At 38.5% G+C, this 19,480-nt stretch overlaps 1 protein-coding gene across 3 annotated transcripts in view; it reads right to left on the bottom strand.

Moving 5' to 3' along the window:
• The window catches only part of TMEM17 (transmembrane protein 17), a 57,905-nt gene extending 45,458 nt beyond the window's left edge, over positions 1 to 12,447 (bottom strand). Inside the window, exons 1-5 of one of the 3 annotated variants that reach the window (XR_010130120.1) lie at positions 11,935 to 12,441; positions 8,599 to 8,702; positions 8,340 to 8,453; positions 6,609 to 7,394; positions 5,987 to 6,468 (exon numbers count right to left, since the gene is read on the bottom strand). Coding sequence is in view for 2 of the 3 variants with exons in the window: in XM_031006474.3 (XP_030862334.1) it covers positions 7,116 to 7,394; positions 8,340 to 8,453; positions 8,599 to 8,702; positions 11,935 to 12,034 (597 nt within the window). In the remaining variant the exon portion in view is untranslated. Of the gene's footprint in view, positions 1 to 5,986; positions 7,395 to 8,339; positions 8,454 to 8,598; positions 8,703 to 11,934 lie in introns of those variants that run through there. The other 2 variants (XM_031006474.3, XM_063696167.1) reach the window with 2 other exon arrangements.
• Between the last annotated feature and the right edge of the window lie 7,033 nt (positions 12,448 to 19,480).

The following is a 19,480-nucleotide window of genomic DNA, read 5'->3' as shown; positions in this document are numbered from 1 at the left end:
TAAATAAATTATGGCCCATCTACTGGATGAAATAACACACAATCATTTAAGATGATGATTGTGTAACTATGTAGAAACATAGGTAAATACTTTTAATGTTTTCAGAAAAGCAGGGCGCACAATTATAAGTGCTTATGATCACAACTGTGTTTTTAAAAAACTATTTGCAAAGTAAAAACATCAAAGAAACGTGACATTTGCTAATAGTTGTTATTTTAAGATGGTGGAATTGTAGATTTTTCTTTACTCTCAAATCTTGTGATCCCATTCCTTTAGAGTTTTTAAAAACTATAATCTTAATTCAAGTAAAGAATCATTAGGTAAGTTATGTCAAATAAAACTTAGATTATTTCAGATAGAGCTCTATTTAAGTCTAATAATCTAATGGCTGGGTGTGGTGGCTCACGCCTGTAATCCCAGCACCTTAGGAGGCTGAGGCAGAATGATCACTTGAGGCTAGGAGTTCAAGACGTATGATTGTGCCACTGCACTCCAGCCTTTGTGACAGAGCAAGACCCAGTCTCTAAAAGACAACAAAAAAATAATAATCTAATAACTGTGGGTGTGGGGGAGATAAGAAAGATAGTGAGTATTTCATTTTGTTTACTCTTATAGGTCATCTCTGAAAAGATGAATTAGAAAAAAGACCCTCCTAATATCTGTTTTAAAATACAAATTATCTTTAAAACACTATAGTAGGTTCTATTCAAGTTTATTTTATTGCCACTGACTTTATCCAGGCCAGCTTGTTCTCGCCTAACTTACTTAATCACATTCCTCCTGGTATCTCTGCCTCTGGTCCAAACCTTTCAATCCATTTTTCACATTGTCTTCAAAGAGACCTTTCTGAAACCTAATTCTGATTGTGATACTCCACTGTTTAAACGGTTCAGGGATTCAGAATAGAGTTGTGAAAAATTAAAGACAGAATATATTCAAAGCTTTAGCCAGGCTTGCTAGCACCTTCCAAGCTTCTCTGCCTTATTCTGCACCATTTCTTCTCATGTACCCTTTCCACTAGCCTCAACAAACTAGTTGTAGTAGTTGAAACAGAACTCACAGTCACTATTTTTTGTTCTTAACACTGAACTTAATACCCACTCATTCTTTAAATCTCAAGTGTCACTTTCTTTGGGAAGGCTTTCCAGATTCGTCATTCATTTAGATGTCTCTTCTCTGTAATCCTACAGGGCCCCACCACACTGCTATCACTGATTTGCTTATCTGCCTTTTCTACCAGACAGTGAACTTCTTGTTTGCACAGGCAAGTGGGATTGAAGCATATTCATTTAACCTGAATACCGCCTACCCCCCTCAGACAATGTGGAGCACGGTGAATGCTAAATGGTGTTGACGTAGGGTTAATGCGCTAATCCTGGGATACTAAGTGCTAGGAACAAAGAGGGAAGATGCGCTGGAAGCCAAGGGCCTGTTACCTGTCAGGTACTTAGCAGGTAGAAACTCAAACTCATTCAACACACTTCCCTCATAAAGTTACGCTTTTTTACTTTGTCTTAAGGTTGTACAAATGTTTTACCTCCCACATCATATCCCTGAGAACTAGGAGCATGTCTTGTCTATGAACCTTTGACTACTCCTTACATATACTAGTCATTCAAGTGTATGTTAAAGTAATAAGTTTCAATGTTTTAAAATAATTTTGATTTAGGTCAGACTTGGTGGCTCACGCCTGTAATCCCAGCAGTTTGGGAGGCTGAGGCGGGTGGATCACTTCAGGTCAGGAATTCAAAACCAGCCTGGCCAACATGGTGAAACCCTGCCTCTACGAAAAATACAAAAAAATTAGCCAGGAATGGTGGCAGGTGCCTGTAATCCCAGCTACTCTGGAGGCTGACGCAGGAGAATCACTTGAACCCAGGAGGCAGAGGCTGCAGTGAGCCGAGATCATGCCACTGCACTCCAGCCTGGGCAACAGAGCAAAACTCCGTCTCAAGAAAAAATAAAAAAAAAAAAAACAGAAATAAATAAAAATAAAATAATTTTGATTTATAGAAAAAATATGTAAAGGACAAAATGTTTGTGAAGTTCAACATTTTAATTAAAAAATTTTCAGTACAGTGTTGTAAATCCTTAGAAGGATATAATATAAATTAAGGATGGATAAATATATTCAAATAAAATGAAAGACTGCCTAACCCCCAAATGTGCTGACATGTAAATATCTTCTCTACCTTGATTTTCATATACTTATATAGGGAACCAGGTATACTCCAATAGAAAATATTGGTTCAGCCTAACACAAAAAACCATGGTTTTATTGTTCAGATGAAAAACAAACAAATGACTTGGTCATGGTCTCAATTTACTATCTTTTTTCCCCCACTGTTACTATATCTGCATTTTAAGCAATATGTTTATTACAGCAAAATTACTTGAAATTTTTGATAAATCAATTTTCTCAAACTTTTTACAGTTTAAAAATTTTTTTATGATTATGACTGACATTTTGTTATTAATCTCTTAATTTTAAAGTTTAAATGTACCAGAAGTTCTGCTATTTAAAATAAAACTCTGGAAACAATCTTGAAATAGAAAAGTCTCCATCATCCCCTAATTTATCTGCTTTGTAGATTTAATTTTATTTTATATTTTCTTATAGAATCACCTACCTAGTCCTATCTGGGAAACAAATGCAAACAAATATGTTTTAGACAACTATTCAAACAGAATTCTATTTTAAATGCCAAATTATTAAGAGTAAAACTAGTGACTACTTTGGCATGAGAAAGATTAATCAGCCACTGCATGGAGGGAGAAATATTTGGCTGAACTTTATATATAATCATAAAGAGCAGAAATAATAAAATTAGCATAGTTTGGTCAGGAAGAATCAAGAATGAGTGGGAAGTAAAGACATTTTTTGAAGTTCAGCCAAACAACAATGAATAAGGCAAAACCTGGGAATCCTAAGATAAGCATGAATTGTAGAAAAAGAAAATTGAAAAGAGCAGTTTTTAATGCAGCTACAACTGTCCCTCAGTAAAATACATTATGAAGGCCCATTTCCCTATAGAAAAAAAGAAAACCTGTAATGAACATATCATATCCTTTAAGACAATCCAACAGTCACTTAAATATAATGTTCAGATACACCCAAGCAACTTTGTTCTTAACCAAATCTCCTAAAATAGATTTCTTCTATTAGCAAGGGAGCATGCTCATTTAGGATCATGAGTATAGTCCCTTTGGCCATCTTAGCTCTCATATGTATTTTTTTTTCACTTTTTATTTATTTATTTATTTATTTATTATTATACTTTAAGTTTTAGGGTACATGTGCACATTGTGCAGGTTAGTTACGTATGTATACATGTGCCATGCTGGTGTGCTGCACCCACTAACTCGTCATCCAGCATTAGGTATATCTCCTAATGCTATCCCTCCCCCCTCCCCCCACCCCACAACAGTCCCCAGAGTGTGATGTTCCCCTTCCTGTGTCCATGTGATCTCATTGTTCAATTCCCACCTATGAGTGAGAATATGCGGTGTTTGGTTTCTTGTTCTTGCGATAGTTTACTGAGAATGATGATTTCCAATTTCATCCATGTCCCTACAAAGGACATGAACTCATCATTTTTTATGGCTGCATAGTATCCCATGGTGTATATATATGTGCCACATTTTCTTAATCCAGTCTATCATTGTTGGACATTTGGGTTGGTTCCAAGTCTTTGCTATTGTGAATAATGCCGCAATAAACATACATGTGCATGTGTCTTTGTAGCAGCATCATTTATAGTCCTTTGGGTATATACCCAGTAATGGGATGGCTGGGTCAAATGGTATTTGTTGTTCTAGATCCCTGAGGAATCGCCACACTGATTTCCACAATGGTGGAACTAGTTTACAGTCCCACCAACAGTGTAAAAGTGTTCCTATTTCTCCACATCCTCTCCAGCACCTGTTGTTTCCTGACTTTTTAATGATTGCCATTCTAACTGGTGTGAGATGGTATCTCATTGTGGTTTTGATTTGCATTTCTCTGATGGCCAGTGATGGTGAGCATTTTTTCATGTGGTTTTTGGCTGCATAAATGTCTTCTTTTGAGAAGTGTCTGTTCATGTCCTTCGCCCACTTTTTGATGGGGTTGTTTGTTTTTTTCTTGTAAATTTGTTTGAGTTCATTGTAGATTCTGGATATTAGCCCTTTGTCAGATGAGTAGGTTGCGAAAATTTTCTCCCATTTTGTAGGTTGCCTGTTCACTCTGATGGTAGTTTCTTTTGCTGTGCAGAAGCTCTTTAGTTTAATTAGATCCCATTTGTCAATTTTGTCTTTTGTTGCCATTGCTTTTGGTGTTTTAGACATGAAGTCCTTGCCCATGCCTATGTCCTGAATGGTAATGCCTAGGTTTTCTTCTAGGGTTTTTATGGTTTTACGTCTAATGTTTAAGTCTTTAATCCATCTTGAATTGATTTTTGTATAAGGTGTAAGGAAGGGATCCAGTTTCAGCTTTCTACATATGGCTAGCCAGTTTTCCCAGCACCATTTATTAAATAGGGAATCCTTTCCCCGTTGCTTGTTTTTCTCAGGTTTGTCAAAGATCAGATAGTTGTAGATATGCGGCATTATTTCTGAGGGCTCTGTTCTGTTCCATTGATCTATATCTCTGTTTTGGTACCAGTACCATGCTGTTTTGGTTACTGTAGCCTTGTAGTATAGTTTGAAGTCAGGTAGTATGATGCCTCCAGCTTTGTTCTTTTGGCTTAGGATTGACTTGGCGATGCAGGCTATTTTTTGGTTCCATATGAACTTTAAAGTAGTTTTTTCCAATTCTGTGAAGAAAGGCATTGGTAGCTTGATGGGGATGGCATTGAATCTGTAAATTACCTTGGGGAGTATGGCCATTTTCACGATACTGATTCTTCCTACCCATGAGCATGGAATGTTCTTCCATTTGTTTGTATCCTCTTTTATTTCCTTGAGCAGTGGTTTGTAGTTCTCCTTGAAGAGGTCCTTCACATCCCTTGTAAGTTGGATTCCTAGGTATTTTATTCTCTTTGAAGCAATTGTGAATGGGAGTTCACTCATGATTTGGCTCTCTGTTTGTCTGTTGTTGGTGTATAGGAATGCTTGTGATTTTTGCACAGTGATTTTGTATCCTGAGACTTTGCTGAAGTTGCTTATCAGCTTAAGGAGATTTTGGGCTGAGACAATGGAGTTTTCTAGATATACAATCATGTCATCTGCAAACAGGGACAATTTGACTTCCTCTTTTCCTAATTGAATACCCTTTATTTCCTTCTCCTGCCTAATTGCCCTGGCCAGAACTTCCAACACTATGTTGAATAGGAGTGGTGAGAGAGGGCAAAGCCGGGCAGAGACACAACCAAAAAAGAGAATTTTAGACCAATATCCTTGATGAACATTGATGTAAAAATCCTCAATAAAATACTGGCAAACCGAATCCAGCAGCACATCAAAAAGCTTATCCACCATGATCAAGTGGGCTTCATCCCTGGGATGCAAGGCTGGTTCAATATACGCAAATCAATAAATGTAATCCAGCATATAAACAGAGCCAAAGACAAAAACCACATGATTATCTCAATAGATGCAGAAAAGGCCTTCGACAAAATTCAACAACCCTTCATGCTAAAAACTCTCAATAAATTAGGTATTGATGGGACATATTTCAAAATAATAAGAGCTATCTATGACAAACCCATAGCCAATATCATACTGAATGGGCAAAAACTGGAAGCATTCCCTTTGAAAACTAGCTCTCATATGTATTAAGAGGCGCTCTGGTTTCCAAATCAAGCCTCACGTGAATTTAATGGGTATGAAGCAGTTCTTTGGTGAACAAGAACCTAGCAGATGCAATCACAAGTGCTAATTTAAAATGCCTACTACAGTGCCCACTACATAGAAAGCTCTCTAGGATTTGTTTTCCTTCCTTCTCTTGCAACTCTGTAATAAAAAACACAAATCTATAGCCCAAAAGAATTGCACAAGACAAGGATGATTAGTTGCTGTTACCTTAAATATTTAATAATTTATTGTAAAAGCATTTTGTATACCACCATTACAAATACTGAATATGGTTTTATCAAAGTTATAATTTTATAACAAAAATATTTCCTAAATACCAAGGCAATCCACCTGTTTTCTTCTTCGTCTCAGTATAACAGCTAATATTAGGGTTAGAATTTAACCCTAGCAGACATGAAAATTTGGTCTCTTCTTTTATTTTTTATTTATTTATTTTTTTGAGATGGAGTCTTGCTCTGTCACCCAGGATGGAGTACAGTGGCTTGATCTCGGCTTGCTGCAAGCTCTGCCTCCTGGGTTCACACTATTCTCCTGCCTCAGCCTCCCAAGTAGCTGGGACTACAGGTGCCTGCAACCACGCCTAGCTAATTTTTTTTTTTTGTATTTTTAGTAGAGGCTGGGTTTCACCGTGTTAGCCAGGATGGTCTCAATCTTCTGACCTCATGATCTGCCCACCTCGGCCTCCCAAAGTGCTGGGACTACAGGTGCCTGCAACCACGCCTAGCTAATTTTTTTTTTTTGTATTTTTAGTAGAGGCTGGGTTTCACCGTGTTAGCCAGGATGGTCTCAATCTTCTGACCTCATGATCTGCCCACCTCGGCCTCCCAAAGTGCTGGGATTACAGGCGTGAGCCACCACACCCAGCCGGTCTCTTGGTTTATAAATATAGACAAATACATAGGAACACTGACTGGCATTTCCATGTCAAGAAACATGGTCATATGTACAGACAAGACATGGATAACCAACAAGTTTTAAAGAAATGTATACATCTCTAGTTACAGATTCTAACCAGAAATGCTACAAGAGACCTGGCAAATGACAACCACCAATACATAGATTTCTACACTCCTGAAAAAGACAACAGCATCAAAAAAAATTAAGAAATTTGGCATCAGGTGGACAACATCTAGGTTTTAGGGTTAATATACTGTTTCATATACCGTACAAAGTTTCATCATTGCCCCCAACCTTGGAATTTCAGAGTGAGAGCATATACAATTCAAAACACTTGCTTTGTCCCTTTTCTCAGAGCTCTAATATTTTCCTAACTCTTACAGTCTCTAGAATGATCTGTCAGATTTTCACTCAACAACACTGGATCAGATCTCTTCTATACATGACCTCATCCTTCTCATGTCTCCTCTGTTTGCAGAGAGCCGGTCAAAGTCTTGGAAGTGGAAACGAACTGCCAACTGATTAACCATTTTCCTTAAGGTAAGAAATGCTGCAACAACTTGGAAAGCAAGGAAGAGAGTGAAGATGATATGTATCGCTTTTTCCAAGGGCAGATTTGTTAGGCCTTCATTAAAGAGCAAGAAAAGAATTAAAGGTAACTGCAATAGAAGGCTCAAAAGCCAAAAGCCAGCCAACTCAGGAACCTGCAATGACACATATCAAGAGTAATAAAATCAGTAAAATACAGTTTCTGTTTATACAGATAAACAAGTACTTATCACTACCGTGAACCTACATTATGGGCTCTGTGAGTGATTCCGAAGGAGGATGACATGGTCCTTGTCCTCAGAGAACTTACAGTCTAGATGAGAAAACTAATTTATGTAAAACAATCCTAGAATACTACACTTCAGTGAACAATTAAGTGCAATATTTAGAAGTACAGACTAAATGCTACAAGAAATAAGAGAGTGATTAGGGTAGGTGAAAGAAAGACCTCAAGGAGGTAGGCTTTTTAAGTTGTGGAGAAGGAGGAAAAGGCAAAAAGGTAAGTAAGCAAACACGTGAAATTAGCATGATTGGGAATCAGCACATCAGCCTGGAATGGATGGCTGAGTGAGAAAACAGCAAAACCTACAGTAAGACAGGCTGGGTGGGGCCTTATTATGAAGGGCCTAGAAAACCACAGGAATCTTTAGGCATTATCCCTATACTCTGATAACCACAAATGCTTAGGCAGCATGATGATGCAGAAAACATGGGCCTGGCATAGGAAATGAATTCATAATTTTCCCCGATTTTCTTATTTAGGATCCAAATACACATGTTTAAGTAACCATGTATTTTCAAGACTGATAACAGGGAAAATATCAATTTTAAGTGTTTACTACATTCATATACTTTACATAAATCATTTCACTTAATCACAAGAAACCTGTGAAGTAAATATTATTTTCCTCATTTTATATATGAGGAAACCAGGGCTCAAGAGATTAAGTAAACAGACCACAGTGACAGAAGTGGTAAAGCTGGAGTCAGGCTTTAAATTCAGGCCTGTGCTCTTTCTGCCACACCTCACTGCCTTGTACTTGTTACGAAAACTGATTTCATTTATATCTATCACTGAGAGAAAGGAAAAAAGAGCTTACCTTCTCCTGTAGGTTACCCACGTAGCCCAGATACAACCGGATGGCTTCAATTAAGGTTATTAGGATGATAACAGTGATCACAATGAATTTGTAGTAGTCAGGCAAGATTGAATACTAAAAGAAAAGCCAAAACATGTTTGTAAAATCTCATGTATAGTAACATTGATTTAAGATAGAAAAAAATTATTAAGAACTTTAATTTTATTGACACTCTAACAATGTCAGGGCAGCAAAAGTATTAAAGCTTAGATTTATTTACCTTCATGTGAAGCATCATAACGCTGCTCACCCACCACAGTGGGAAATAGTAGGTATTAAAATAAAGTGACATCTGCAATGCCAAACTGGAGACCATTTCATTTTCTACAGAAGGAACAGAAAAGGAACAAATGATGAATCTTGGGTTTATGCCCTATATATATATATCCTATTCCCTAGAATTAACAACTATAATATTGGCTCAGTAAAACACCAAATTTTAAGCCAATTTATAATCATTGACAGTAAAAGGAATATTCATCCTAATATCAGTTAGGTCAAATATTGGCTATTTGGGGGTACGTTTCATATTTTTCAATTATTTTACCATTTTGCCATTAGTCTTCTGACTTTTTGGCATATACTACTGGTATAGATTTAATGTAGAATATCAATATAAATCCTATTCAACAGATAATTATCATTGCCTCTTTTGTAGAATTCTATGTAAATAGCATATAAAATTAATGCATAAAATAAATAAAAATGAATCTGTCACAGATAAACTAATCTTATACAAAAACGGATTACCAAGGTTATAATTAGACACATCTCTCTTTTCAGCATACCCTAATCTTAGCCATTCTATAAAGTCCAATTCAGTGTCGTGTTTTCCATCAATACTTCCTTCATCAGTTCCCCCACCCCAGCAGAAATACCTTTCCCCTTTAGGTACTTATCACTCTAAACTGTCAATAAGAAGCGCTAGCAAAGAACCACACTCCCCTCCCCAAAAAACAGTCTGGTGTACTGAACAGATCATGGGCTTCAGAGTTCAAGCAAATCCGAGCTCCCCAAACCTCTGTGACTCTGGATGTCAGACTTGACATAAATTATTTAAACTCTTTGAGCTTCTATTTCTTCATCTGTAAAATAGTGAAATTAAAACTTCCTCACAGGCTGCTTGTGAGAATTAGAGCCAATATAAATTATTTCATCCTAGCACTGTGCCTGGCACACTTAGTAGGCACTCAACAAATATTAGTCCTCTTTCCTTCTTCTCTTCTACTTATCTACAGGCTCATTGCAAGCACACACCATGTCCTACCCTAATTTGAGACCCTCATAGAATCTAGCATCTTGCTTTCCACGCAGTGAATATCAAATACACATAAGAATGAATTAATGAAAGCATACTGTCATAAGGACATTACTAACATAGCCATTTGTGATACATGAGTTCCATTTACCTAAGGTTGATTCCATAACACTTTTTGCTTTTATGTAAGAGAGCAGGGTCCTAAATTAAGAATTTGATTTTTAAAAGTGAGCTCTACAAAATACATCCTAAATTTGACTAAATTCTTAAGAGCAGACACATATATTGAAATCAGTTGCTGTACACGTAAGATTTTAAAGGCTCTAAAATAAATGTCTTAAAAACATTATTTTCTCCTTTTCTCCATAGCTGAGTGTTTTTATCTGTCACTTAATAATTTTAAAATATAAGAAATAGTCATGGTCTCTCACAGCAAAATAGTTTCTTTTAGCTCCAAGAATATGCCTGATTATTATGATCTACTGTTGCTTGCAACTGTTTATTAAATTACCAGTGATAAAGGAATGAATTCTTAAAATCTGTTAAATCTGAAGACAACTCACCAGCCTAGGATCTTTTCGATAGCAACAGTACAAAACTGCGGACATGGTAATGACATAAACTTGTTATTACAGTACAAATAATCAAACCTACTTCCGATCCACAAAGAAGAAAATCTGGGAAAGAATAATAAATTGGGCAAGCTGAACATTTCAGTACCTTTGAGAAGAAACTGTAGTCAAATTTTGCAAAGAATGGTTTTCATGTTAGAAGTATTGTGTGTTAACATCTTAAAGGTTATGCTATGTCCATATTTCAGCAGATCAAACTTATAATCATGGAAATGAAAATCAAGTTAATATGTAAATGAACCTTAAAAGCGTAAGATATAAACTTACTAAATTTTGCAAAAGTTCAAGTTGAGTTCTGTAAATGGAATTTAAATTAAAACATACAATATAAATCAGGGATAGGTAAACAACTGGCCAGCTGCCTGTTTTTGTACAGTCAATGAGCTAAAAATGTTTTTTCACGTTTAAATGGTTAAAAAAGTAATATTTTTTCCACACGTGAAATCCATATGAAATACAAATTTCAGTGTCCATAAAGTTTTATTGGAACACAGCCATGCCTATTCAGTAACTATTGTCAATGGCTGCCGTGGAGACCATATGGCCTACAAAGTCTAAAATATTTACTATCTGGTCCTTTTCAGAAAACGTCTTTTTACCTTGTATTATCAGACGTTAGTGCTCATTAAGCCTCATCCTTGGAACCAGAAACGTGAAAACCTAATTTTTTCACATTTTTCTCTGTACATCCTAAATCATAAAGGCCTACATTTGGGAAATAGGCAAGTGATCAAGGTGACAAAATGCAGCTTTGGGAACTGCCTTTACTTTTCTCTGTCCCTTTTAAAAATTCTCTAAAACCAAGCAGAGGAAAAGATTGATATTTCCCAGCAGAGTTGAATGATGAACACATGGGTTTGGTTGACAGTGTGTTGTCTGCCATCATGATGTAGGAGGAGGAAACTGTTCTGGAGGAAACTGTGTTATCACTTGACATCAAGTTAAAGGACGCAGAAGCATCATGGTATTTTGTTACCTTATGATAAGAATTACATATAGGGGAGGAGGAGAAGGCAGGGAAGGGGTGAGTTTTGTTGAACGCCCGGCTAGTATGGCACATGCCAGTGGGAGTGGATGGTGGTTTGAAAGGACTCATTAACTTTTTTTTTTTAAATCTTTTCTACGAGAAAATGGCCTTGCTTAGGAACACACTTGTTCTGCTAGGAAAAGGGAAAAGGCAAATTTGTTCCCTGAGGTGGGGGTGGGGACGGGGGAGGTGGGATTGCTTGGGCTATTCCTCGCCATCCTGGACAGAAAAGCCGGGGCGGGCGCCGCAGAGGAAATGCAACTTGGGCCTTCGCTCTCGAGGCGCGCGGGGGACCAGCCTGTGCAGCAAGGGCGGCTTTTATCTTTTTATTTTTGGGGTTTCTCCGGGGCAATGATGGGCCTTGCGCGGCACAGAGATCGGCCCCACGTCAGCTGCCGCGCTTGCAACAAGCTGGCCAGGCAGCACCACGCGCAGACCAGGACCGGCCCGGGGCCGGAGGCCGCCAGCGCCTCAGCTCCCTGCCCGGCCCGGCCCCTCCTCCAAGGCGCTCTCCGGCACTGCGGAGAACTAGCTGAAGGCGACATCGCCATTTTAGGTACGGGCAAATTCTGGACGCTCCAAAATACACGCCAAGCCCTCGGCAGGCCACACCCCCTGCACCGGGCCTCGGTCACTCACCCGGACCCTCATTGGACTCTGGACCGGTCCGATTGGAATCACTGAACACGGCCCGGCTGAAGTTTCCCAGCCGCTGGCGCACCGGATCCGGCAGCTCCATGCCTGGGCCTCAGTATCCCTCACCCCTTCAGACACGGGCTACTCTGCGGGCGCTCCGAGGCTCCGTGGTTCCCACGGCAACCGGGCGGCGCGAGGCCGGCGGGACCCGGGAGCGCGCGGGGCTGCCCGGCTGGGCTGGGTCTCGTCCGGAGCCCGCGCAACCTGGAAGGGACCGGCGCGCTCAGAGCGCGTTCCAGGCCCAGGGAACCACGCGCCTCGGCCGTGTACAAAACGGCAGATCCCTTAGTTCTGCTTTGAGCTCGACCATCCTAAAAACAAACCTATACTAAGAAATGAGCTGGGGTTGTACTGCGATACAAGGAGCCCTCACATTTGCCAGTGGAACTGTAAATCGGTACAACCTTTCTGGAGAGAAATAGAGAACGAATGCAGAGCTTAAAGAATGTCTAGAGGTGTAGGAGTGTGTGTGAGAGAGAGAGAGATCATGTGACTGATTATTTTTTAATAAGAAAACACAGCAATGGGCAACTGATTAAATGTACTGGAGCACATACATTCAATGGAGTATGTTTCAGCTGCTTATAAAATGCAAAGAATATTGAATGGTATAGTTTAACTTTATGTAAAAATACAGCAGAAATAAAACTAAATGAGAATGAACCTAATGTAGCAAAATTTATGTGTATGAGTGGAGGGGAGGAGAGAGCGTGTGCACACTGGCTTGAAAAAAAGAACTGGAAAAAAGTCCAAAATGTTAACAGTCGTTATCACTGGATAGTGGGATTGTAGGTGATTCAAAAATTTTTAAACGTCTTATTTTCTAGCTTTCTCTCAAGATATATTACTTAAAAAAAAACTAAGTGTAATACACATACAGAAAAATTGTACACCTTTTGTAAGTAATATATATTACTTAAAAAATAAGTGTAATATATATACATAGACTGAAATCTGCATGTGTAATCAGCACCCTGTTCAAGAAACTTTACAATATTCCCAGAAACTCCCCCTTCCTATTTCCTTTCAGTCACTAAACCCCCTCCTCACTCATAACTGACCTTTCCTGAATTCTAACAGCAAAGGAGAGTTTTGCCTTTTTTTTTTAAATCAGAACATTTATTGTGTGACTAATCTAAATTTTTTTTTTTTAGACGGAATCTTGCTCTATCACCCAGGCTGGAGTGCAATGGCACAATCTCGGCTCACTGCAACCTCCGCCTCCTGGGTTCAAGTGATTCTCCTGCCTCAGCCTACCGAGTGGCTGGGATTACAGGCGCCCGCCACCACACTCGGCTAATTATGGTATTTTTAGTAGAGACAGGGTTTCGCCATGTTGGCCAGGCTGGTCTCGAACTCCTGACCTCAAGTGATCCACCGGCCTCGGCCTCCCAAAGTGCTGGGATTACAGGTGTGAGCCACCGTACGTGGCCTGAAATTCTTAAGATGAACTGGATGCCACAGCAGCTGTCCTCTTGGGTTTAGGTGGCGTTCCTTCACAAAATCCATGCCTTAACCTGCTGTACACAATTTTTAAGTGCCTCATTCGACCAGTCCCACTGGTATATTGTTTTTTAGCCTCGGCACTCCAATTATACTTTATCTTGGCTTGGGAGGGTAGCCGCGTTTGCCACAGGCGAACTTTTGAAGGAGTTAGAGTCACAGGGCAGCACTAGCTGTGCATCTTATCGCACCACTTTCTAGATGATGACACTCCCTTTGTCATCTTGCTTCTCAGTTTTGCATATTTATATAAAAGCAATCATACTGTAAGTACTTTTTTAAAAAACTGGCTTTGTCTTCAACATTACTTTCATGAAATTCCTTCATATCATTGAGTGTAGGTTCTTTTGCCTTGCTCTTTGTGATCATACCACAATAAGCTTACTCATTCTACTGTTGATGAGTGTCTGTATTTTCTAGTTTGGAGCTGTTGTGTATAGTGCTGCTTTGGTGAAAAGATGCCTCTTGGTGAACATATGCATGCATTTTTGTTGAGTGTATATCGAGAGTGGAATTGCCATGTCATAGGATACGAAAGACCCAGCTTTAGTAGAGGCTGCCAACAGTTTTCGAAAGTGATCAAACCAATTTCTGCTGCCTCCAGCAATGTGTGAATATTTCCATTACTCCATATACTTCACCAACACTTGTTATTTCTTATCCTTTCCTTTTAGCCCTTCTGATGGGTGTGTGGTAAAAGTATTATTTTTACAATCAAAAGGAAAATTACACATTTATATAAATGCAAGAAGAAGATATGGGTGGAAATAAGTTCATGACTAGAATTTTAAAATAATTACACAAACGTTTATTGCATTCCTACTGCTTTTTTGGATATCGTGCTAGGCTAATTAGGGATATGGTCCCTCCTCATCAAGAAGCACAGCTCAGTGAAAGAGTGAGAGACATGGAAACAAGTAATTGCAAACACTGTTATTATTAAGTGCTCTATTAAAGGACCACTGATGAAGAAGCAATTAATTCGGGTTGAGGATGTCAGGGAAAAGCTGGTTAATTTCTGCTTCATTTCAAGATGGAATTCAGACCTGAGAATTCTAAAAAGGCTTCTAGGACCTTCCTGAAATAGCTTAGGTGCTCTCTTCTGTGTTTCCCAAAGCATCTTCCTCTTGTTTCTTTGGTCACAGTGCTGGTCACTCTATACTAAAATTGTCTGTTTATGTGTCTGTGTCTCTTGCTAGTCCTTAAGTTCTTAGAGGTCAAGAATGGACTTTCATCTTTATATCCCCAACACTAGCACAGTGTGGTACCTGGCCAAGAGTAGGAGCTGGATGACTATTGAGTGAGTAAAAGGAAGAAAAAGCCTAATGACCACTCTCTTGTCTTCCCTTTCTAGTTCAAGGACTTAGCTAGCCCTTTAAAAGGTTCACTTTGTAAAATGGTGAATTGGTGTATTAAAACATAGTGAATCATAACAATTTAAAAAACCTTAGCAACAGAGAATCACTTTTCATTTATCAAATGAACCGAGATTTTTTATAAACGGAACAGTGAAGCAGGAGGCCTCAGGCTCAGCTGTTGAATTATAATTTGGCCAACCGCATTGAGACAAGCAATCGGCAATGTATAGAAATAGCCTTTAAAAAGTTCCTGCCTCCTTTAACACAATAATTTAAATCTTAAGACCCTATTTGAGGAAAATTATCATAGAAACAAAGTTTTATACACCAAATGCTTCTCCAACATTATTGATAATTGTTTAGAAAAGAGGGGAGTGGGCATTTGAAGTGCCCAACCACAGGGCCTCATTAAGCAGATTACGATATTTATGGCAAGGTGTTGGGCTGCAGTAGAAAGAATGTCCTTGGAAGCTGAGAGGGCAGGGTTCAGATACCCTAAAATTCTCGATGTACCACTTAAGAGCTGTGTGACTGATTTCAGATACTTGTTTTGTAAAGTAAAAATAATGATATCTTACTGTTGTGGTTGATGTGAATATTATATCATTAAGGCTCTCTATACATGATAGCTACCATTTACACATCAATTAAAATGAAGTTTATGAAGAAACAACACCTAGAGTGGAGTCAAATAATGTTGGTATTTAATTTTGTAAATTCAACTGGACCTGCTAGGTAATACCTCTGTTGCTTTCCTAATAAAGACAGTGGAGGCAGTTAAGCATTAAAGCACTCCATTATGTTAACCAAAAACCTATGTGAATTCTTATCAAAAACCTAAGTGAATTATTTTAAAGATATTTTCCCCCGGCATTGAAAAAAGATGCAAGATACCTTCTTCAGATTGTAATTATGTTATCAAAATCCTGGAGGAAAAAAAGTGATAGAATTATGGGTATTTTTCCTTCTAATTTTGTTATTCAAATTTCCTATATGAGTGTACATTTTCTAGTTAGAAAAAAATCTTGTTAAAAATAAATTGAGAGGAAGAGGCAATGATGATGCAAAAACATTAGAGAAGATAATTTGAGAGGAAAAAAATGTGGTTTGGAATGAGTCCTGCCATTATTGATGTATCATAAATGGTCCAAGGGGCTCAAAAAAACTTTCCAAATGTTATCTTATTAGTTGATACTCCCAATATTTATAGGCAATTACATTAGAAATACTAAAGGAGATCCTTCAGTGTTTCACTAATGTGATTGCCTATACAGGAGGGGATCCACATTCATGAAAAATGAAGAATTGTATGATTTGGGTTTCCCATCTTCTAGACCTACTACTTACTTAGGATCTAAAGAAAGAAGTCTGGGCCAGGCACGGTGGCTCACACCTGTAATCCCAACACTTTGGGAGGCCAGGGCGGGCTGATCACAAGGTCAGGAGTTCGAAACCAACCTGCCCAATATGGTGAAACCCCGTGTATACTAAAAATACAAAAATTAGCTGGGTGTGGTGGCGGGCCCCTGCAGTCCCAGCTACTCGGGAGGCTGAGGCAGGAGAATTGCTTGAACCTGGGAGGCAGAGGTTGCAGTGAGCTGAGATCGCGCCACTGTACTCCAGCCTGGGCGACAGAGTGAGACTCCGTCTCAAGAAAAAAAAAAAAGAAGTACGGAATCTCTGTACTTAAAATCACGGGAATCATTTTAGGTTAATGAATAGTCCCATAAAGTTTAAACTGCTTAGTTCTTATACCAGTGTTGATGTTCAGAGTATAGCTGTTTCTACAATAGTTGTTTAATGTATTTCTTGGGGTTTAATTACATTTATTGTTTGCTTATTTGTTTTCACAAACATTTTGAGACTGATGCAATGATTAGCTTCCCTTTGATAAGGGACCATGTTGTCTGGTAATAATGTATTATCTTATATGACAAGAAACTGATTTGGGGAGTTATTTATTTATTTGAGATAGGGTCTCACTCTGCTGCCCAGGCTGGAGTGTAGTGATGCAATCATAGCTCACTGTAGCCTCAATCTCCTGGGCTCAAGTGATCCATCCACTTCAGTCTCTCTAATAGCTGGGACTACCGGGGTATACCACTGCACCCAGCTAACTTTTTTTTATTTTGTAGTGACAAGGTCTCCCTATGTTGCCTAGGCTGGTCTCCAACTCCTGGGCTCAAATGATCCTCCCACTTTGGCCTCCCAAAGTGCCAGGATTACAGGCATGAGCCACCACACCTGACCTCAGTTATTTAAATTACTCCTTGGCATAAAAAAAATTCTTTCCACTTGATACTAATAAAGAGTTTAGAAATATTTTTAAGTAAATATGTCATTCAGTTTGTTGCTTTAAAATGAACTGAGAGACATTTCTCAGTATCTAGATAAATTTAAAAGATAAATTATATATTTGGGTATAATATATATTTATGATGATGATATGATTCCACATCAGCATCCACATTAAAAAAAAATCTTACTCTAAATTACCTGAAATGTAATCTTAGAATCCTCAAATTGTTAATGGATAATGAAAGATTTTTTGATACAAGTCCCTGGTACAATATATTCTATTCACAGCACTTCTCAAAGGTTTATAAGAAAGAATCAGGCTGTGAATTATACAGAAAGCAAAATCTCATGAAAGGAATTTTTATACTATATTAAGTGATATTTCAAGGCTGACTTTAATATTTTGTCTTCAGAGACATCTCCATTGAGAATTTTTATTAGAAAATTCTTTCCCCTTTAAAATACTGTTTATATAATAGTTTTTTTGTTCGGTGGCATTTCTTTGTGTTGGTCTACCACACTGCTCACCTGCTATATCAAGCAGCTGCTCCATGCGTCAACCATGTGGGAGATGGGAACGTCAAGCCGAGGGAAGAAAATCAGTAAAGCAAAAACCCGCTTAAGGAAACCTCAGATCTGTCAAGTGAATTATGATACTGATTAGAAGCAGGTGGTCATTTTACTGAATAAGTAACATGTTCCATTTTTAGTAGTGACGTCTTACTAAACTAAAAATATTTTATATATTACACTGTGTAAAGTATAAATTATGTTCCCCTTTCTGGAAGAAAATTGACCTGTTATTGACTGTAATAAAATATTGCTCTCCCCACACTAAATATTGATATGTTGTTCACTGTTCCCTCTGGCTTACTTTAAATTGTGGTTCTGTGCTTTTAACAAATAATATGCTTTGTTTTCAACAGTATACTTTGCATTGCTTAGCTATGTTCAATTTTGATCCTCAATCACATCAAGATTGTAAGAGTATAAATGTTATAAATAGACAAGTTAGTACTAAAATGAAAGGTGTACACACAGGTAAAGAGTTCAAATACATTTGAATTATTTATTATATTTAGGTAGCTGAATAATAAAATTCTCCGAATTTTCTTGAAGGTGTTTGCTTTGCAAAACAGAAAATCATTGCCATTATTCTTGTATCCCATTTCCTTTCCCACTGCATTTTTAGTTACTACAGAATTGTTCTTATTTTTTTTTCCAACACATGGTGTGAAGATTAATAGACGTTCAAGGTGATTGGAGACAAGTGTAATAAGATGTCAACAGGGATGTTCTCTGATCCCTGACTAAGGTTCAAAGCTGTGCACAGAATGGGGTAAGTTCACATATTCTAAGTTGAGAAACCACCTATAGTTAGGCCAGCCTACTAAGAAATGTTGATACAGGGAAACAGTCCTACCACAAACGTTTCCCAAACTGCCCCGTTTGTATTCATGGAAGTATAAGGAAAGGGTGGGTAGAGAGGAGGTTAGCCTTTTGTGAAGTACAATGTTCATAAGGATAATCTCTTCGCTTCCTTCACCCCATTCTCACTGTAAGGGAGAAGATGGAAGCACTTTTTCCCCTCAAAGTCTAGCAAGGAGCCCTCAGGAAAATTACCTATAACATTTAGAAATGCCCAACCATCCCCCCTCTACAAGGTGGGAGATTGGTGATCATCTCATCTCTGACTTCTTCTGGACCAGCTGACTGCTCCGTGCTTGCAGAGCAAGGAGAGGGGACAGAGAGAGACAGCCTAGCTAAGAGAGGAGGCACCACAATAGCCCATATTCCTACCTCCAAGAGAGGCTGCTAGCTGGTCCCCTCATGGGAGAGGTCAAGTAGGTGCAAGGTATATATCTCAAGGAACTGGACAGAGGAGAGGACCCCCAATGACCTTTGCCAATGAGGGAGCCAGTACTTGGATTCTCTCCAGTATAGAAGACATTGAAAGTCTGACAGGATTAACTAAAGAAGCAGCAACATCCTACATAGAAGAAATTGCAACCTTTCTAGGAAGCCGTATGAAATATCTACTTCCCTATTCTTGCCCTAATATCAGAAGGGAAGCAACCGAAAGAAAGAGAGGGAAGGATATAAAGAGCAGAGCACCTGCCACTCCACCTTCACACACACATGCACTCCAAGCCACTAGCAGTAGACGTCGACTTTTGGACAAGTCTGGAGGTAAAGGAGGAAAAGGAAGGGAGGAAAAAACAGTTTTAAATCCTATTTGAAGCTTAACTTGAACAAAACGGAGCTTTACATGCTGGAATGAGATGATCCTAATAACTTGAAGAGGTTAATAAATGGAATCAAGCCAGGGT

The sequence above is a fragment of the Gorilla gorilla genome, chromosome 12 (assembly GCF_029281585.2).
Source record: "Gorilla gorilla gorilla isolate KB3781 chromosome 12, NHGRI_mGorGor1-v2.1_pri, whole genome shotgun sequence".
In the NCBI taxonomy this organism is placed as follows: domain Eukaryota; kingdom Metazoa; phylum Chordata; class Mammalia; order Primates; family Hominidae; genus Gorilla; species Gorilla gorilla.
Note: the sequence above shows the minus strand (reverse complement) of the source record. Positions and strands in the feature narration are given on the sequence as shown.